We start from the raw sequence: 22,530 nt of genomic DNA, 5'->3' as shown, positions 1-22,530 counted from the left end.
AGAATTGCTTCCCATGAAGTTTGGCGATGTTCGTGTGATTCATAAAGTTTCTCAGAAGTATGGTTCCCTCGCTTTACAAGCTGAAACCCGTGAGACTTCTAGCTGAGGGGATTCCCAAAGTATCGTATACCATCCTCCCCAAGGAAACATTCAGGCTATCGCCTCGTGCGACTCCCGATCACGCTGTCTTGCGCTTCCAACATGTTATAGATGTTTAAGGAGGGTGTATACTTAATACTGTCTGCAAACTTAGGGTTCACATCTGTCTTAGAGCGCCATGTTTTGTGCTGAGTTATAGTGGTTTCTATTTTGAAATTTTTGGCTAAAAAAACGCTTTTAAACCGTTTTTATTTCTTCTGTTTCTCTTCCTGGTGGTCTAAATACCTTATGTTCCTAGTTTGCTTATTGTGTGTCTTTATAACCGGTTGCAAAGGATTCTGAATTGGAAAAGGGAATTTTAGCATCCTATACATTGATGAAGCTGTAGAGAAACGACTGGAAGCGATCTTCAGTTGTGACGATCCAAATCCTTTGGCTATTTATCGATGACTTCTTCCTTGTGTACCTTTCCGTTCTCATGATGATTATTTCAGAACATGAGAAGCCTAGCGGAAAAGACCGCTGAATGCTAGTGGTTCGACCTGAGCTCAAATCCGGTGAATCGGCGCTCGTGTGTTTTGTCGTATTCGAATAAACAATCAAACAAAATTCTGAATTCACAACCCTACCTTTCCTTCTCCCCCCTTTATCTATCTTCGTGTCTGTTATTGTATGTATTTGTAACTGTTTCTATCTCTTTTTTTTTTGTCTGTTCAATTCTGTCTGCCGGAGGTACGAAAATAAATGGTTCTGTTATTTCAACCTTATCCTCAAGAGAGAAGTAATAATAATTGATTTTTCTGTACACTATCATGTCCAGTTCGAAGGAATAATAGAATAATTATTCTTTTCCCTTGGAATTATCCGAAGCAGTTCATGCGTATTTGTGCTTAGAAATGATGCCTTAGAAAGACTTAGAAATTATGCCTTAGAAATACAAAACTGGTCGTGTCTCTGCTGCTTTATTTCAATGTATACTAATGTGCATTCTTGCTTAGCATGCGTTTTGTAATTTATAAAATATTTTTCTTTAATTAGCTAGGATAATCAGCAGATACCGAGTCATCAAATGTAAGTGCGGGACTGAATCAAAATTCCTGGAAACTCTATAATGTTTCAGATGCTTGTAACTAACTGGGCCTAAGTAGATGAGAATCGAAGTATGCAGCTGGTTTGTCTCCAGACTAAACCCTTTGACTGCTAACTGAGTTGAAACGTTTCGCGTGACCGGCCGCAGAATGACTGACCAAATAAACAAGATTTCATTTTTTTCCTCTTTACTAAGCAACGAATAAGGTGTGAGGTTTCTGCGAGAGTTGAAGATGTACGATAGAAATAATTTCCGAACATACACATGAGACAGCAGTAAAGAGCTTTCGCCGAGCGCGCATTTGCGTCCGTAGCCTACACAGATGGCTTGTGCCAGACGCAAATATGCTTGCATAGGCCACACCGATGTTTTTTGCTACAGGCATATATACGGCCATACTAGTCAGGGTTGCTGAGAAAGAGTTACTCAAAAGGAGTTGGAAGACAAATCAGTGAAAGTTAACATATGTTTTATAAAATACGTTTCCCATCCCCCTGTTTCAATAAAATTATAATTTAAAGTCGAAATAAGGCACTTGAAAATTCAAAATGAATTTATATTCAGATAATGCAGTATTTGTTTACCTCAAATAATTTTAAATGTCAAAATTTATTATTGGAACAAATATATTGCCTGAGTTTGTCCCAACCAATTCGAATAATCGAAGTTCAGCTCTATTACGCCCATTTTCTGGTGCATGAAATTCTGTACGTGATGAATTCTCTCACAATCTAACTATCATAGGAAAGTCACTCAACATATTATATCTTTTTAATTAACAACACATCAAACTTGCATTTTAATTAATTTTTTTCCTTATTTACTTATTAGCAAACATTTGTGATGATTTAAGTTTGCATATATTTTTTTTCTTCCTATCCATTAAATTTCGATGAAGTGAAGAAAAAGACTTGAAATACCACCTGAAAAAATAATTCGGTCAGGGATTTAGACAGGCACCGCATTTCCTTTAAAAAACGTGTATTGAATATTCTTTTTTTAAATAATTCATTATTGTATAGTGATTTGTACCTATTTATCTCTAATTATAAAAATATTTTTATTCTAAGATTATTCTGAAACTAGTGGACATGTCTCAGACTTTATACAAACTCTATATGAAGAATTCATCGTAGGTAAGATTCAAAGATATGAATGTTATCAATATTTATAATTTTGACGTTAATTTAATTGTCCATTTTTATATGTATAATTTTAAATTTTCTATTTAATTTAAGTCTATTGAATACTAAGAAATAAAAAAAGGGGAGGATAATATATCTCCCCTTTTACTTGGCAAATGAACGAAACCGACGTTTTACAAGTTCGAACGAAATAATGTTCTCATTGTTTAAAATGTTTTAGTCTTTTTTTTTTTTTTTTTTTTTTTTTTTTTCCAGTGGAAAATTTTCTAAAAATATTTATCTTAAGAGGCTACGGAAAATTTTCATAAGTTATTAATTCAATTTTTTTTTGAAAAATATATAATTTTTCTTAAAACAAAAACTTTAACAAGAATCAGAAGATTGTATTTTGTTTGGATTAGGTAGAAATTATAGTTATGTAAAAAAAAAGAGAAGCTTCTGTTCGAAAAAGCAGTGTTATCAAATGTAAACCAAGTTAAATGAACATTATGCAACTAAAAGTTTGGCTGTTACTTTTAAAATGCACTCTTGCCGCGATTTTTCGAAATTATTGCAACTTAATTTTAGATTTAGAATTGAGAATGTAAAAACAAAATCGACATGTTATTTCAGAAAATGTCAGCTTTTATGTCAATATACTTAGATCCCGCTTTCTACACAGGAAATATGCTACTAAATTTCGTTGCTCGTCCGACAAGAATTGGCTCTTCTTTTTGCGTATCTTACATACTTTTAATGTATGTATTACGTTATTACACAAACGTATGTTTCCCAGCCTATTCTAGTTGCATAAAATTTAGTTCTTAGGCTGTAAAGTTGTAGAAATATTAATTAAATAAAAACGTAAATATTGAAATGACAATTACAAGAAGTTTTGTCACAAAATAAAAACCGAAGTCAAATCGGTTTTTATTTTGTGACAAATTTTGTTGAACAAAGTACAAAATAAACAAAATATCGATGTAACTTCGTCTAGCAAGTGGTATAATACTCTGTAATATAGACTTCCGAAACTTGCGGGGAAAACGCTAGATTTCACTCAAAACATACAGAAGAAATCGATTGTATAACTTATTTTACTTAACTTTGACTTTACTAACTTTAAACAGCCTTTCGTAAAGGTAAAATAGATTTCCGCTTCATTCACGCTAGCATTTCAAAAGGTTATCTCAATATTAACTTAATATGCTTGCATGTGAACGTGGCTAAAAGCAATATATGATCTACTACGAAATAAAAATTTTGCTCTCATAATTCCAATACAAACTACGTCGCGCTTTATTTCCCTATCCTTAAACCATGAACATAACTATTGTTTTTAAAATTATTGTACATAATAGAGCCTTAAAAATAGGCTGATAATGACTTAATTTGAAATTGCAAGACTAACGGGTGTACAAATGTTTACCGAAAATTTTGATTTTATTTTAAATATGAAATTTTCAGAACTTTTGCTTTCTCAACAGTCATTTTGGAAATTAATTTTGAAAATTATTTTCTATTAAAAGTCATTGAGATGAAAGCATAAATGAGGGGTAAGAAGATTCTTTTATGACATGGTGTAATTAAAAGAATATGCCACTATTGTCCCATGTACCTAAATGCTTGATAACCTTCTTAATATGAATACATAAAAATCATTCATTGCTTTATCTGATTTCACGAGAAATGTTTATTCGATTTTCAAGCTGAAAGTCCTCATAGCCAATATGGTCATCCAAAAGAGTCAACTTTCAAGCATGGCAAAGAGATCAAAGCTAAATTCCCAGGTCTGTTTTCAGTTTTAAAAATACTTTGTTCCTAGTACATATTTTGTAATATCTGCGAAATTTTCTGTGTTATAAATTAGAGGTAACGCTTTTGATTATGTATCTTACATATGTTAAGCTAAATTTTTGTAAACTTCAAATATTCTTCTTATTTTGCTGTAGAATCTTTGTTCTTTAATAATAAATCTTTCCATTGGTAAGTTGCGAAATTTTTTAACATGCTTTTTATGTTATTTAATTACGAGGCGCATTTATATTTAGTGTATGTGATATATTAATTTTAGTTAATTTTTTGGAGAGGAAAGAGGACTTGTAAGTCACCTCTGGAGCAATTCATTAAGCGAGAAACGAGTCCCTTTCCGAATGCAAGAGACTAGATTGCAGCTCTCTTGATTTAAAACGCATCTAAATTGCTCGTGCTATAAGATAAAAGTGTTAACTACTTACTTTAAAATTTAGCAGTTTAGTTGTAAAAAGTATTTGTCTCTCTAGGAAGAAATTAATCAAAGCAGGCCGTATGAAACTTTGAATTTAAAATATTATCGGAAAAATGATACGTTATATACATATAGAAAGAGAGACGGATATATACACGCACGTGTATTGAAATTTAAGGTTATAATGATATTATCTGCGTCAGAAATGTTAAAGATGAAAATTGAAACTTATGCGCGACCTCATTAAAAGTCATGTAATTTATTTTTCATTCTTTACTGAAAATTTTCATCTTTTACTGATGTATCAGCTGATAGTATATATAGGTAACACAACTATATAGTATATATAGTATATATAGTATATATAGTATATATAGTATATATAGTACTATATAGTATATAACATAACTGATAGTCACAGCTTTAAGATGTGATACAAGATTGCAAATCTGATCACTTTCGTAAAACAATGAATGTGTAGTGGAACGGGAAATATGAAAGCGAACGAGGAATATTGAAAACGAGTTATGGTTTTAATCACGGATATGTATAAGAAATGGAATTTGATATTGACACGAATTGTTCAGATGAACAAAAGCAACTGTAATCTGGGGTATCACAACAAAGATGAATCTCATTTCGATAGACAAATTAACTCTGCTGAAGACTGTCTTCCTGGAATGAATGTCACTGCTGCGAAATAAAGTGACATGGGACAAAGTATATGCCTCTCAATGATCATGTGTTTTTAAAGTACTGACTTTAGTTGAGAAATCCTGAAATATGTCTCCAATGCAGGCAGAGCAAAACTGAATCGCAGATCTTGATTGATATTTCCTTAACGCATTTGATTATTTTCTGCAATAAAACTGAGTTAATTTTTCAGCTATTAAATTCGACGTTTTGCAACTGACTTAATAAAATGTTCCATTTTTTAGAAGATATGTCCCATATCTCACAAATCGCTCAAGGTTCTACAATTCAAAACGAGGGTAAGAAATATAAATTAAAATTTAAAATTATTGCAAAATTTTTAAATGTTTATTTGGTATTTATATTTCAGCAGGTTTCTATATGTGAACAAAATACATTATCATATGTTAATTATGTCAGATGATTGACTAATGACTAAGAAACGTCGTATGAGTGTCTAGTGACCAAGATAGAGAAATAAATTATTAAAAATTCGTAAGAAATTACTTCTGTATGTCTACAATTTTTTCGCAACTGCTTTAATAAATTGTGGTCAAAAGGTTTCGTTTAATCAGTACCGGAAAAGAAGGATAGAATACCTTTGTGAAGGACATTTCTAAAGGAAACTGGCTTATTTATATACTGCTCGCTATTAGAAATCTGGAACCATGAAAGAAAGCTGTCGGGAGTATCTTATTTATTTTATGAACACATTTTGATGGAAAGTTTAAATTATTAAAATTTCATGTAGTTTCAGGTGCAGAACTTGCAGAAATCGGTTACAGGTGAAAACACCGCAAACAAAAACTTCGCCGAGAAAACAGCGCAAGGCGATAACGTCGTAGTACAAAATATCATCGTGGGAGAAAAGAAAGCAAGGGAAAACATCAGTTTTTAAAACATCTTGGTAGGAAACATCCTAGTAAAAAAACATAGCGGTCTTAAAACATCATCGTAGGTCGTCATCGTCGTATCGTTGTAAAATAAGTGCACTTGCAAATAATCGCAAGATCATAACGTCGCAAATATACGTTTTTCAAGCTTTAAAAGTTTTAAAAGTATATTCCCCGAACGATTCGAGACCGCAAGAAAAAAATTAGGAATATTTTTATCTTTATATTTTTTAGCTTCAGATTAATTAAATAACTTTTTCCTGAAGAAGCAAGAAAGGAAATAATTATTCAAAACTAAAAATGAGTAGAAAATCAATGCATAGCAGTTAATAGAGTTTTAAATTTATGTACTTAACTTTAAAGGTCGTTATTCAAGTTGTCTTGTTTATAGAGTTGTACTGAGTCTGGTTTATAGAGTAGTTGTTTCTTGAAAAATGTATTCTAAAAATCATTAGAAATAAGAAGTTGAGTAAATACATAAGATTGCATATATTAAAACTGTTTATCCGATCGTTATCAGACTGAAAAATTATTCACTTTCAGCAAGTTTTCTTGTTGCTTTTTTAGCAAAAATTTATTAATTAATTCAAAAATATGATACACAGGAGTAAAAATATTCCTAATTCCTTCTTGCAGTCACAAAGCATTATGCAGTCACAAATCATACACATTTCTCCGTCGAAAGAACTAAGTTTTTTGTATAATTCTGATTCCATATTATACCATGCACTTTCGATGGCTGCTTTTAAGGCATTCACGAAAGAAATCTGCCTTCCATTCTCGTACACTTTACGAGACATAATACTCCACACATTCTCGATCGGGTTAAAGTCTGGGCTCATTTGCGGCCACTCAAGAACAGTGATATTTTCCACGCCTAAGTAATATTTTTTGTAGCATTAGAGGTATGAAGGGAGTATTGTCATGCTGATACACCCAATTCTGTCCTCCAGTGTTTTCTGTAAATGGTATAAGATGGTCTCTTAATGTTTCTATGCATTTAGACGAAGCTTGCCGACCATCAAGAAAGGGAAAACCCACTTGCCCGTTGAAATCGAAAGCTGCCCACACCATAACAGGTCCACTCCCACTGTTCCTACTGAAATAGCTCCAGCAATATGAATAATCGTCAGGATCATCTAGATCCCATTTTTTTCCACCACTGAATATTACAGTGATCCATTTTTCACCAGCTGCCATGTGGTTACTGGCCCATTGCTATCTCATTCGTTTATGAAGCTATCTCATTCGTTATCTCATTCGTTTATGAGAGCGGTAATGATCGAGCTATTTTTATGTGAATCATATAAAAAGATTTCTTGATTCGCCTATTAACAGTGTTTTTGGATACTTGCAATCCACAAGCCCTTGTAATTTGGCGAACCGACTTTTTCTGAGTCGAAACCATTCTTTTTATTCTCTTATCGCTGTGACTATGTCACTCGGCGTCTTCCTGAACGTGATTTTGTCTAGTGGCGTCTTAAGGGACATGTTTTGAGTTCGATTCAGAAGTTTCAAAATTTTATTAACGGACTTACCGTGGAATAAGGTTTAGAATCCTATTAACTTCAGCATCGGAAAGTTGCGTAGCTTTAGCCATACTTATTATAAATTATATTTTTTCAAATTCAGTTCAAATTATATTTTTTCTTTTTTAAATTGGAGATTTGAGTAAGGGTGTTATCATATCATTAAAGGGCTCAAGTTCCCCATCATGATTGTCATTAACCAATTTGCACAAAATTAAACTTGTCTATAAACTTTTAAGACACCCATTTTTTTCTAAAAGACAAACTGATATTTTTGTTAAATATATACTCATATGCAATTCACTTGTGTTTTAAATAAATATATTTTAAGTGGTTAATTTTATACATTATTATTTCTTAAACATGTAATTTACTAGAGTCTATAAACTTTTGGGATAGAGTGAAAAGCTGAAAGCGCTGATATGTGGGCTTTAGCGTCAAGCGAAGTAAAATTAGTTTTCTCCTTGCAGATAATCCTTGCCGCTTAAGACGTAGGAGTAGGTACATGAAGATATACAATCTATAAGCAAAGTTTCCAAAACCGAAAATACCAAAGTCGTATGGTACTCTGTAAAAGACTGTACGAAAATTAACAGTTTAAAATTAACAGACATATTTTAATAATTGTAAAAATTTAACGTTACGATATGTAAACAACTAGCAAAAATTACATTATTGTTAAATAAAAAAATGACAAAATATAATAAAATAAAAATAACTAGATCAAATCTTCCTTTAATTGCTGGAACCTGGCTTGCAGTGCTTATGTTTTAAACATTTTCTTCCTTAATGCTTAGAATTCTGATAGTATTAAGCCTTCATCACCTTCACATAAAAATTTACTAATTCGTGTCAGCATACAAATGCTAAAAGATAAATATAGCATGAATAACAGAATCTTCTGCAAACGCTTAATTTTATAATAAAGAAATGCCAGTCCTTATCAGAATTGGAATTCTGATGCTGTTCCCCTAAAATATTACACCATATTTCAAAAATTGAGATTTATCGGAGTAGGTTTCCACCTGAATTTTTATTAACATACTTAGCTGAAATTTTGGATTAGATATCCATTGCGAAAAAAATTGTCATATTTTTCGGAGTTTATGTCAAAATACACGTTAGCCCAATACTTTCAGTTGCGCTTTCGAGACTTGGAAACTGAAACTGAATTTCGTGCATTGATGCACCAGAACCGACCTCTTGTTTCTGCAAAGTGTGCATAGTCGTGTATGCATTATTAAGTTAGTTCATACCATTTTCAATCTATTAACTACTTCGTACGTGATGGTTAAGACAGTTGTGTCATATTTTTGTGAAATTAAAAAGTTAGTTCATTCCTTAGTCTAAAATTGGCTCAATGCAATCAGATATCTAACTTCGGCATCTGGATTGTACAGATATAATGAAATACAACATTAAAAGTTCAAAAGGCAATTACAAATCTCTGAGACAAGAGACAGATTGACTGGTTCTTCATTTTTCGACAAAATTAGTTAAAAGTTATAGCAAGAATAACAATTATCATTGCAATTCCAAGCTTTCTGGAAAAAAAAAAAAAAAAAAAAAAAAAAAAAAAAAAAAAAGGTATTGCTCAAAATATATAAAAGACATATGGTAGATAAATCTTGCATTTTAAAAATTTCAACCAGACTTCAGTAATAGTAAATGCATTTCCTCAGCATTCATACTAGCATTTAAAAGATTATGTAGTATATGTTTCATCTGAATTTGTCTAAAAGCAATACGTGATATACAGCTAAATACATTAATCTTTCGTTTGTATATTCCACTACAAGCTACCTTCCTCTTTATTTTTCTATCTTAAATTATGAAAGTAACTATTCTTTTCAAAATTATTGTATATAATCGGGTCTTAAAAATATGCAGATAATGAATAAAGGTATTCGAAGTAATAAGAACGAATGTGCAAAGGTATGCCGAAAATTAAAATTTTATTTTAAATATTAAATTTTCATAATTTTTGCATTGTCTGCAGCCATTTCATGGATTACTTGTGCAAAATTATTTATTTTTATTAAAAATCATAGAGATGAAAACTTAAATAAGGGTATAAATGGAGTGAATATTTTGCAGGTGTAGTTAAAAGAATATGCCATTATTTGACTTAACGATGTTAAAAGTACTTTTAATTCTCTTTTTATTGGTTAAAAAAATACAGCTTTTAACCACTCGGATTACTATCTTAATATAAATAACGTAAAACATCCTGGTTCATTTTTCTGATTTCATGAGAAACTTTTCCTCTCTTTTCAAGTTGAAAGTCCTCGTGGGCAACACGCTCAACTGGATGAAACGTTCATACCTGGCAAAGAGATAACAGTTAAATTTCCAGGTTAGTTTCTACTTTTTAAAATCCTTTTTCTTAGTTCATATTTTGTAATATCTGCGATATTTTTTTTAAGTTCTGCTTTAAATATAGGAATTTGTTGATTAAACATGATTGAACATGTTAAGTAAAAGTTTTATAAACTCGCAAGTATTCCACTTGTTATTTTGATGTAGAAAATTTGTTGCGAAAATTTTTAACGTACTTTGTACGTTATGTACCCTGGGTGTATATTTACGTCTAATGTATGTGATATATTACTTTAGTTAACAGTCTGCACAGTAACGGCGATTGTCAGGGGGTTCATTAAGTAGGGACAGAGTCCTCTTCTGGATATAAGGAATTAAACATGTGTTGATTTAAATGCGTATATAAGTCCTTTGTTCTGTAACTTTAAAATTTTAAATAAACTAAACACTAAACTAAACTCAGTAGCGTAACAGCCGTAATGGGGTAAGGCCTGCAGTGCCAATATATATCTTCTTTCTTGACCGTGGACCTGAGGTGCATCAGCATATGTCCTGGATAAGTGTATACCAATAAATTCCTAGTGATCAGGAAATTTTAGAGTACGGATTTTAGCTGAGAAATCATGAAAAATTTGTGCAGGAAGAGAAGAACAAATTTCTGACTTTGAATGATATTTCTTTAATACGTTTGTTTGTTTTCAGCAATACATTTGCGTTAGTATCAGCTTTTAAATTCAGGCTTTGCGCCTAACCAATATGTAAATTACTGATTTAATAAATGTTCCCTTTTTTAGACGAAATGCCTTACATGTCACTACTCCCTGAAGGTTCTACAATTCAAAACTATGGTAAGAAACTTAAATTACCTTTTAGAACTATTACAGTATTTTTAAATGATTATTTGATGTTTATCTTTAAGCACTTCTCTATATCTGAAAAAATACATTAACACATGTCAGTTACATCAGAGGATTATCTAGTGAATATGAAAGAGAAATACATGACTAAAAATTCGTAAATAATTTCTTCCATGTACCTACAAAGATTTTCCTTCCAATTAGCTTTAATAAACTGTAGTCAAAATGTTTTGTTTAATCTGGATTGCGAACGTAAGATCGGATTATACGACTAACGGAAAAAGTGCCTTCGTGGAGGACCTCTCTAAGTGAAACTGGCTCGTATTCTGCTGGCGATTCGATATCTGGATCATGAAAAAAGGCTGCCTGTAGAATCCTACTTACTGTTTCAATAAATTATGACAGAAAGATCAAATGATTAAAATTTCATTTAATTGTGAGATACAGAATATACAGAAATCAGAATTTCGAGCAGCTGCCATACTCTAGTGCATGAGGATTCACTTCTATGCCAGAACTTATAGGAATTTTTTTGAGCGTACATTAGCTCAATTTTAGGCTTAGATTTGAAATGTGAAAAAATCGACATGTTAGTTTACAAAAAAATCGGATTTTATGTCAAAAAATATATGTTAGCGCAATGCTTCATATGAATCCAATATATAATCTAAGTCGCGCAATCGAGACATAAAAATTGCATTTGAATTTCAACGATCGATCCATTAGAACGGTCCTCTCGTTTCTGCAAAGGGTACATACTCGTGTATATATTATTAAGTTTATGTTTTTCACACACAAGCATATGTTTTTCAATCTATCTCCTACGTCGCACATGATGATTAAGAGAGTTATTTCATTCCTTTGAGAAATTCAAAATTTTTTTCCATAATTTAAAAATGACTGGGTGCAATTAAATACCGTACTTAGGCTTCTGAGTTGTGTTTAATGCAAGTAAATATAAACGTAAAAGTTGAAAAATGAATTACAGATCTCTGCGAAAAAAGTCAAATTGACTGTTTCTTTATTTTGGGACAAAATTTATTAAAAGTGGTTGCAAGGATAACTAGTATCACTGCAATTTAAGGTACCAAATTATGTAATACTGTAATATGCCCCTTCGAAACGTTCTGAAAAATTCTAGATTTTGCTCAAAATATGTAGAAGACATGTGGTCGATAAATCTTGCATTTCACTAACATCAACCAAACTTCAGTAATAGTAAAACGCATTTCCGCAACATTCAGTCTAGTATTAAAAAAAAATTGTTTATTTTATTTTCAATTGAATTTGGCTAAAAGCATTGCATAATACTATAATACTAAATACATTAAACTTTCATTCTCATATTCCATTACAATCTACATTGCAGTTTGTTTTTCTGTCTTAAATCATGAATGTAACTGTTGTTTTCAGAATTATTCTACAAAATGGAGCCTTGGAAATAGGCCCATAATAAATAAAGCATACTATGTATTAAGAAATCTTCAGCTTACTGTGTAGAAACGTTGCCGAAAATTTAAATTTTATTTTAAATGATAAATTTTCATAATTGTTTCTTTCTATGGAGCCATTGCGCAAATTACTTTCGAAAATTATTTCATTTCCTGAAAAATCATGGAGATGAAAGCGTAAATAAGGGTGTAAGTGTGACGAATATTTTACAGGTGTAGTTAAAAGGATATGCCATTATCTGATTTGCAGATCTTTAAATTACTTTTGGTTCTATTTTCGCTGATTAAAATAATTTCAACTTTTAACCCCTCAGAATAATATTTTGATACAAATATTTAAAATTTTCTCATTGCTTTCTCTGATGACATGAAAAATTTTCTTCCCTTTTCAAGATGAAATTCTTCATGAGCAACTCGCTCATGTAAAGGAGTCAACATTCATACCTGGGAAAGAGATGACACTTAAATTCCCAGGTTAGTTTCTAGTTTTCCAAATCCTTTTTCCTAGTTCATATTTTGCAATATGGTTTTTTAAGTTCTGCTTTAAAAATATTTGTGTTAAAGCAAGATATTTTTTTAAGTTCTGCTTTAAAAATAGAAATTTTTTGATTAAACATGATTGCACATGTTAAGTAAAATTTTTGTAAACTCTCGAGTATTCCACTTGTTATTTTGCTGTAGAAATTTTATTCTTTAAAAGTAAATCTTGCTGGTAAGATAAACACATTTTTAAAATGCTCTTTAGATTACTTAACCGGGATGCATATTTTCGTTTAATGTATGTGCTGTATTACTTTGATTACTTGTTTCCATAATTAAAGGCGAATGTTGTCACCTCTGGGGTTTCATTAAGCGGGGACCGAGTCCTCTTCTAAATATAAAGAAGTAAATTGCACATGTGTTGATTTAAAGGCATGTGCAAGTCCTTTGTTCTGTAACTTAATAAATATAACTTAAATCCTTTGTTCTGTAATTGTATTAAAAGTTTTAAAGACTTGCTTTAAAATTTAGCAAATTACTTGTAAAAGGTATGTGTAGAGCTGGGAGGAAATTATTCAAACTATTCCGCATGGGACATTGACTTTTAAATATTTCTGAAAGGTAAAAATAAGTACTCCATTCCAGTTTTTTTCAAACAAATGTTTAAACACATGAATCAAATCATGCGCATACCGTTAATCTAAAGTTTTACGAAACGTAATCTGCCCCTAAGAAAAACACAAATCTCGAAACGTTAAAGATGAACTATCGACTAATGTCGTCATCTTATTGAAAGCCATGTTATTAATTTATTATTTTTTACCGAAAATCGTATCGGCTGGTAGATATGCATATAACAGGAAGAGTGTAGCTCAACTGATGGAGGCAGCTTTTAAAAGGTGGCAGAACATAACCAATCTGGCAACTTTTGAAATACCTATCTTTCGTGAAATGTGAAATATGAAAGCGCAAACGTCGTTACTACGAAGAACATGAAAAACGGAAAATCGTTTTAATTGCGGTTATTTACAAGAAATGGTTATTTGACAGTTACACTAATTGTTCAAATGAAGCTACGCAATTGCAATACGTGCATCAGAATGACGACGGATCTCCTTTACTGAGCTAGATTGACAATTCTGAAGACTCTGTACATGAATTAAATGTCAGTACTGCAAAAATATGTGACATGCTGAGCGTGATCCTAAGTGTATGTCAATAAATTTGTAATGATCAGGAAATTTTAAAGTACTAATTTTAATTGAGAAATCATGAAATATTAGAGCTGGAAGAGCAAAAAGTAAATCTTTGATTTTGACTGATATTTCCTTTAGGCATTTGATTTTTTTCTGCAAATAATTAAAGTTTCGTTCCTAAACACATTTATGTTACTTTTTTAATAAAATGTTCGCTCTTTCAGAAGAAGTGTCCCATATCTCCCGACTCATTGAAGGTTCTACAACTCAAAAGGATGGTAAGAAATACAAATTACGTTTTAAAATTATTGCAGTATTTTTAAATGTTTATCTGAGGTTTGTCTTTAAGCGCTTCTCTATATGTGAACAAAATACATTATCATATATCAGTTCCGTTAGAGAACTGATTATTTAGTGAATATGAAAGAGAAATAAATTGCTAAAAATTCGTAAATAATTTCTTCTATATATCTACAAAGATTTTCTACCAATTTACTTTGAGAAACCTTAGGCAAAAGGTTTCATTTAATCAGTATTGCGAAAGCTAGAGCGGACTATAAGACAAAGGGAAACGGTGCCTTCGTGGAGGACTTTCTAAATGAACTGTCTCGTATGCTCCTGGCTATTCGATATCTGGGTCATGAAAGAAAGTTGCCTGCAGAATCCTACTTACTCTATATAGTATGTGTTATCCTTGGGAGCATACATTGTTAACCCCAAGTCGAACACTAAGTAGCGATCTCTCGCTATGTCTTTAAGAATAAATACTGCAGATGAAAGGTTTAAATAACCTTTTTATTTAAATCTAAATTAAAACAAATGCACGCACTTCGTGCTCACGAATCACCACCACTTGTGGCTACGTAATTGAAAATTAGAATGTAACAATTCAGTAGTAAATTAAGAAATCTAATGAGTGGCTCCTTAGCTTAACTAACGGTAAATCGACTGCACACAGCAAAGCCGATCCGAGAAATATCAGTATAAACTGAAAGGTGTCGAACAACTAGAGAGCTAATCTTAAACTCGTAGCATAAATATCGGAACTAAGTCCGATACTACTCTTCTGAACTCTTCCAACGCAGCTTAAATACTGCTTCTGAAACACGTTTAAAATTTACATCTACCTCATACAAAATTTACATTTCGGTAGGAAACTGAAATCAGGAGGAAAAGGAAAGTCAAACTAAATATAACTGGTTAGAATAAAGTAAAACCTTACAACTGTTTCAATAAATTATGATAGAAAGATTAAATGATTAAAATTTCACGTAATTTTCAGATACAGAGTATACAGATATCTGTACTCCGAGCATCTGCCTTTGGCAGAAATAGCAGCTGTTGTACTGTAGTGCAGAAGTTCTCAACCGATGGTAAGCGTACCACTGGTGGTAAGCAAGAAAATAGGTGGTACGCAAAGAAGCAAACTGTTTTTAATTATTAAATTCAAAAATTAAAATTCTTGAATTCTGATTGAGGTTCTTAGCTAACAAATGTAAATTTATGGGATCTGGGGTTTGTTCAGGAGTGGTGGTAGTAGTACTACTTTGTAGTGGTGGCACTAAAGGTTTTCAATTTTTGTTTAGATGGTACGCGTTAGTCAAAAGGTTGAGAACTGCTGCTCTAGTGCATAAGGTTTCCCTTCTATGCCGGAATTTGTCTGAATTTTTATGAACGTATTATCTAGTGAATATGAAAGAGAAATAAATTGCTGAAAATTCGTAAATAATTTCTTCAATATGCCTACAAATATTTTCCTCCCAATTAGCTTTAATAAACTGTAGTCAAAATGTTTTGTTTAATCAGGATTGCGCCAGCAAGGTTGGATTATACGACCTAACGGAAAAAGTGCCTTCGTAGAGGATCTTTCCAAGTGAAACTGGCTAGTATTCTCTTGGCGATTCGATATCTGGATCATGAAAAAAAGGCTGTCTGTAGAATCCTACTTACTGTTTCAATAAATTATGAGAGAAAGATCAAATGATTAAAATTTAACTTAATTGTGAGATACAGAATATACAGAAATCGGAATATCGAGCAGCTGCCATACTCTAGTGCATGAAGTTCCACTTCCATGCGCGAATTTATAGGAATTTTTTTGAGCGTACATTAGCTCGATTTTAGGCTTAGATTTGAAATGTGAAAAAATTCGACATGTTATTTTAGAAAATATCTGATTTTATGTCAAAAAATATATGTTAGCGCAATGCTGCATATGAATCCTAATCCTAAGTCGCGCAATCGAGACATAAAAATTGCATTTGAATTTCAATGATCGATCCATTAGAATGGTCCTCTCGTTTCTGCAAAGGGTACATACTCGTGTATATATTATTAAGTTCCTTCACAAGCATATGTTTTTCAATCTATCTCCTACGTCGCACATGATGATTAAGAGAATTATTTCATTCCTTTGAGAAATTCAAAATTTTTTTCCATAATTTAAAAATGACTGGGTGCAATTAAATACCGTACTTAGGCTTCTGAGTTGTGTTTAATGCAAGTAAATATAAACGTAAAAGTTGAAAAATGAATTACAGATCTCTGCGAAAAAAGTCAAATTGACTGTTTCTTTATTTTGGGACAAAATTTTTTAAAAGTGGTTGCAAGGATAACTAGTATCACTGCAATTTAAGGTACCAAATTATGTAATACTGTAATATGCACCTTCGAAACGTTCTGAAAAATTCTAGATTTTGCTCAAAATATGTAGAAGACATGTGGTCGATAAATCTTGCATTTCACTAACATCAACCAAACTTCAGTAATAGTAAAACGCATTTCCGCAACATTCAGTCTAGTATTAAAAAAAAATTGTTTATTTTATTTTCAATTGAATTTGGCTAAAAGCATTGCATAATACTATAATACTAAATACATTAAACTTTCATTCTCATATTCCATTACAATCTACATTGCAGTTTGTTTTTCTGTCTTAAATCATGAATGTAACTGTTGTTTTCAGAATTATTCTACAAAATGGAGCCTTGGAAATAGGCCCATAATAAATAAAGCATACTATGTATTAAGAAATCTTCAGCTTACTGTGTAGAAACGTTGCCGAAAATTTAAATTTTATTTTAAATGATAAATTTTCATAATTGTTTCTTTCTATGGAGCCATTGCGCAAATTACTTTCGAAAATTATTTCATTTCCTGAAAAATCATGGAGATGAAAGCGTAAATAAGGGTGTAAGTGTGACGAATATTTTACAGGTGTAGTTAAAAGGATATGCCATTATCTGATTTGCAGATCTTTAAATTACTTTTGGTTCTATTTTCGCTGATTAAAATAATTTCAACTTTTAACCCCTCAGAATAATATTTTGATACAAATATTTAAAATTTTCTCATTGCTTTCTCTGATGACATGAAAAATTTTCTTCCCTTTTCAAGATGAAATTCTTCATGAGCAACTCGCTCATGTAAAGGAGTCAACATTCATACCTGGGAAAGAGATGACACTTAAATTCCCAGGTTAGTTTCTAGTTTTCCAAATCCTTTTTCCTAGTTCATATTTTGCAATATGGTTTTTTAAGTTCTGCTTTAAAAATATTTGTGTTAAAGCAAGAAATTTTTTTAAGTTCTGCTTTAAAAATAGAAATTTTTTGATTAAACATGATTGCACATGTTAAGTAAAATTTTTGTAAACTCTCGAGTATTCCACTTGTTATTTTGCTGTAGAAATTTTATTCTTTAAAAGTAAATCTTGCTGGTAAGATAAACACATTTTTAACATGCTTTTTAGATTACTTAACCGGGATGCATATTTTCGTTTAATGTATGTGCTGTATTACTTTGATTACTTGTTTCCATAATTAAAGGCGAATGTTGTCACCTCTGGGGTTTCATTAAGCGGGGACCGAGTCCTCTTCTAAATATAAAGAAGTAAATTGCACATGTGTTGATTTAAAGGCATGTGCAAGTCCTTTGTTCTGTAACTTAATAAATATAACTTAAATCCTTTGTTCTGTAATTGTATTAAAAGTTTTAAAGACTTGCTTTAAAATTTAGCAAATTACTTGTAAAAGGTATGTGTAGAGCTGGGAGGAAATTATTCAAACTATTCCGCATGGGACATTGACTTTTAAATATTTCTGAAAGGTAAAAATAAGTACTCCATTCCAGTTTTTTTCAAACAAATGTTTAAACACATGAATCAAATCATGCGCATACCGTTAATCTAAAGTTTTACGAAACGTAATCTGCCCCTAAGAAAAACACAAATCTCGAAACGTTAAAGATGAACTATCGACTAATGTCGTCATCTTATTGAAAGCCATGTTATTAATTTATTATTTTTTACCGAAAATCGTATCGGCTGGTAGATATGCATATAACAGGAAGAGTGTAGCTCAACTGATGGAGGCAGCTTTTAAAAGGTGGCAGAACATAACCAATCTGGCAACTTTTGAAATACCTATCTTTCGTGAAATGTGAAATATGAAAGCGCAAACGTCGTTACTACGAAGAACATGAAAAACGGAAAATCGTTTTAATTGCGGTTATTTACAAGAAATGGTTATTTGACAGTTACACTAATTGTTCAAATGAAGCTACGCAATTGCAATACGTGCATCACAATGACGACGGATCTCCTTTACTGAGGTAGATTGACAATTCTGAAGACTCTGTACATGAATTAAATGTCAGTACTGCAAAAATATGTGACGTGCTGAGCGTGATCCTAAGTGTATGTCAATAAATTTGTAGTGATCAGGAAATTTTAAAGTACTAATTTTAATTGAGAAATCATGAAATATTAGAGCTGGAAGAGCAAAAAGTAAATCTTTGATTTTGACTGATATTTCCTTTAGGCATTTGATTTTTTTCTGCAAATAATTAAAGTTTCGTTCCTAAACACATTTATGTTACTTTTTTAATAAAATGTTCGCTCTTTCAGAAGAAGTGTCCCATATCTCCCGACTCATTGAAGGTTCTACAACTCAAAAGGATGGTAAGAAATACAAATTACGTTTTAAAATTATTGCAGTATTTTTAAATGTTTATCTGAGGTTTGTCTTTAAGCACTTCTCTATATGTGAACAAAATACATTATCATATATCAGTTCCGTTAGAGAACTGATTATTTAGTGAATATGAAAGAGAAATAAATTGCTAAAAATTCGTAAATAATTTCTTCTATATATCTACAAAGATTTTCTACCAATTTACTTTAAGAAACCTTAGGCAAAAGGTTTCATTTAATCAGTATTGCGAAAGCTAGAGCGGACTATAAGACAAAGGGAAACGGTGCCTTCGTGGAGGACTTTCTAAATGAACTGTCTCGTATGCTCCTGGCTATTCGATATCTGGGTCATGAAAGAAAGTTGCCTGCAGAATCCTACTTACTCTATATAGTATGTGTGTATTCCTTGGGAGCATACATTGTTAACCCCAAGTCGAACACTAAGTAGCGATCTCTCGCTATGTCTTTAAGAATAAATACTGCAGATGAAAGGTTTAAATAACCTTTTTATTTAAATCTAAATTAAAACAAATGCACGCACTTCGTGCTCACGAATCACCACCACTTGTGGCTACGTAATTGAAAATTAGAATGTAACAATTCAGTAGTAAATTAAGAAATCTAATGAGTGGCTCCTTAGCTTAACTAACGGTAAATCGACTGCACACAGCAAAGCCGATCCGAGAAATATCAGTATAAACTGAAAGGTGTCGAACAACTAGAGAGCTAATCTTAAACTCGTAGCATAAATATCGGAACTAAGTCCGATACTACTCTTCTGAACTCTTCCAACGCAGCTTAAATACTGCTTCTGAAACACGTTTAAAATTTACATCTACCTCATACAAAATTTACATTTCGGTAGGAAACTGAAATCAGGAGGAAAAGGAAAGTCAAACTAAATATAACTGGTTAGAATAAAGTAAAACCTTACAACTGTTTCAATAAATTATGATAGAAAGATTAAATGATTAAAATTTCACGTAATTTTCAGATACAGAGTATACAGATATCTGTACTCCGAGCATCTGCCTTTGGCAGAAATAGCAGCTGTTGTACTGTAGTGCAGAAGTTCTCAACCGATGGTAAGCGTACCACTGGTGGTAAGCAAGAAAATAGGTGGTACGCAAAGAAGCAAACTGTTTTTAATTATTAAATTCAAAAATTAAAATTCTTGAATTCTGATTGAGGTTCTTAGCTAACAAATGTAAATTTATGGGATCTGGGGTTTGTTCAGGAGTGGTGGTAGTAGTACTACTTTGTAGTGGTGGCACTAAAGGTTTTCAATTTTTGTTTAGATGGTACGCGTTAGTCAAAAGGTTGAGAACTGCTGCTCTAGTGCATAAGGTTTCCCTTCTATGCCGGAATTTGTCTGAATTTTTATGAACGTATTATCTAGTGAATATGAAAGAGAAATAAATTGCTGAAAATTCGTAAATAATTTCTTCAATATGCCTACAAATATTTTCCTCCCAATTAGCTTTAATAAACTGTAGTCAAAATGTTTTGTTTAATCAGGATTGCGCCAGCAAGGTTGGATTATACGACCTAACGGAAAAAGTGCCTTCGTAGAGGATCTTTCCAAGTGAAACTGGCTAGTATTCTCTTGGCGATTCGATATCTGGATCATGAAAAAAAGGCTGTCTGTAGAATCCTACTTACTGTTTCAATAAATTATGAGAGAAAGATCAAATGATTAAAATTTAACTTAATTGTGAGATACAGAATATACAGAAATTGGAATATCGAGCAGCTGCCATACTCTAGTGCATGAAGTTCCACTTCCATGCGCGAATTTATAGGAATTTTTTTGAGCGTACATTAGCTCGATTTTAGGCTTAGATTTGAAATGTGAAAAAATTCGACATGTTATTTTAGAAAATATCTGATTTTATGTCAAAAAATATATGTTAGCGCAATGCTGCATATGAATCCTAATCCTAAGTCGCGCAATCGAGACATAAAAATTGCATTTGAATTTCAATGATCGATCCATTAGAATGGTCCTCTCGTTTCTGCAAAGGGTACATACTCGTGTATATATTATTAAGTTCCTTCACAAGCATATGTTTTTCAATCTATCTCCTACGTCGCACATGATGATTAAGAGAGTTATTTCATTCCTTTGAGAAATTCAAAATTTTTTTCCATAATTTAAAAATGACTGGGTGCAATTAAATACCGTACTTAGGCTTCTGAGTTGTGTTTAATGCAAGTAAATATAAACGTAAAAGTTGAAAAATGAATTACAGATCTCTGCGAAAAAAGTCAAATTGACTGTTTCTTTATTTTGGGACAAAATTTTTTAAAAGTGGTTGCAAGGATAACTAGTATCACTGCAATTTAAGGTACCAAATTATGTAATACTGTAATATGCACCTTCGAAACGTTCTGAAAAATTCTAGATTTTGCTCAAAATATGTAGAAGACATGTGGTCGATAAATCTTGCATTTCACTAACATCAACCAAACTTCAGTAATAGTAAAACGCATTTCCGCAACATTCAGTCTAGTATTAAAAAAAAATTGTTTATTTTATTTTCAATCGAATTTGGCTAAAAGCATTGCATAATACTATAATACTAAATACATTAAACTTTCATTCTCATATTCCATTACAATCTACATTGCAGTTTGTTTTTCTGTCTTAAATCATGAATGTAACTGTTGTTTTCAGAATTATTCTACAAAATGGAGCCTTGGAAATAGGCCCATAATAAATAAAGCATACTATGTATTAAGAAATCTTCAGCTTACTGTGTAGAAACGTTGCCGAAAATTTAAATTTTATTTTAAATGATAAATTTTCATAATTGTTTCTTTCTATGGAGCCATTGCGCAAATTACTTTCGAAAATTATTTCATTTCCTGAAAAATCATGGAGATGAAAGCGTAAATAAGGGTGTAAGTGTGACGAATATTTTACAGGTGTAGTTAAAAGGATATGCCATTATCTGATTTGCAGATCTTTAAATTACTTTTGGTTCTATTTTCGCTGATTAAAATAATTTCAACTTTTAACCCCTCAGAATAATATTTTGATACAAATATTTAAAATTTTCTCATTGCTTTCTCTGATGACATGAAAAATTTTCTTCCCTTTTCAAGATGAAATTCTTCATGAGCAACTCGCTCATGTAAAGGAGTCAACATTCATACCTGGGAAAGAGATGACACTTAAATTCCCAGGTTAGTTTCTAGTTTTCCAAATCCTTTTTCCTAGTTCATATTTTGCAATATGGTTTTTTAAGTTCTGCTTTAAAAATATTTGTGTTAAAGCAAGAAATTTTTTTAAGTTCTGCTTTAAAAATAGAAATTTTTTGATTAAACATGATTGCACATGTTAAGTAAAATTTTTGTAAACTCTCGAGTATTCCACTTGTTATTTTGCTGTAGAAATTTTTTTCTTTAAAAGTAAATCTTGCTGGTAAGATAAACACATTTTTAACATGCTCTTTAGATTACTTAACCGGGATGCATATTTTCGTTTAATGTATGTGCTGTATTACTTTGATTACTTGTTTCCATAATTAAAGGCGAATGTTGTCACCTCTGGGGTTTCATTAAGCGGGGACCGAGTCCTCTTCTAAATATAAAGAAGTA

General features: G+C 31.6%; 1 protein-coding gene across 1 annotated transcript in view; it reads left to right on the top strand.

The window, feature by feature from the left end:
- Positions 1 to 22,530, top strand: part of LOC118205250 (uncharacterized) — a 118,399-nt gene that overhangs the window by 34,395 nt on the left and 61,474 nt on the right. The window contains exons 6-15 of the mRNA XM_085807374.1: positions 2,260 to 2,325; positions 4,023 to 4,103; positions 5,479 to 5,532; positions 9,934 to 10,011; positions 10,769 to 10,822; positions 12,676 to 12,756; positions 14,183 to 14,236; positions 17,355 to 17,435; positions 18,862 to 18,915; positions 22,036 to 22,116. Coding sequence (XP_085663500.1) covers positions 2,260 to 2,325; positions 4,023 to 4,103; positions 5,479 to 5,532; positions 9,934 to 10,011; positions 10,769 to 10,822; positions 12,676 to 12,756; positions 14,183 to 14,236; positions 17,355 to 17,435; positions 18,862 to 18,915; positions 22,036 to 22,116 — 684 coding nt within the window. The remainder of the gene's footprint in view (positions 1 to 2,259; positions 2,326 to 4,022; positions 4,104 to 5,478; positions 5,533 to 9,933; positions 10,012 to 10,768; positions 10,823 to 12,675; positions 12,757 to 14,182; positions 14,237 to 17,354; positions 17,436 to 18,861; positions 18,916 to 22,035; positions 22,117 to 22,530) is intronic.

This window comes from Stegodyphus dumicola, chromosome X1, assembly GCF_044657685.1.
Source record: "Stegodyphus dumicola isolate Sdum_Otavi_A_Nest chromosome X1, ASM4465768v1".
Lineage (NCBI taxonomy): Eukaryota > Metazoa > Arthropoda > Arachnida > Araneae > Eresidae > Stegodyphus > Stegodyphus dumicola.
This window is presented reverse-complemented; position numbering and strand designations above follow the sequence as displayed.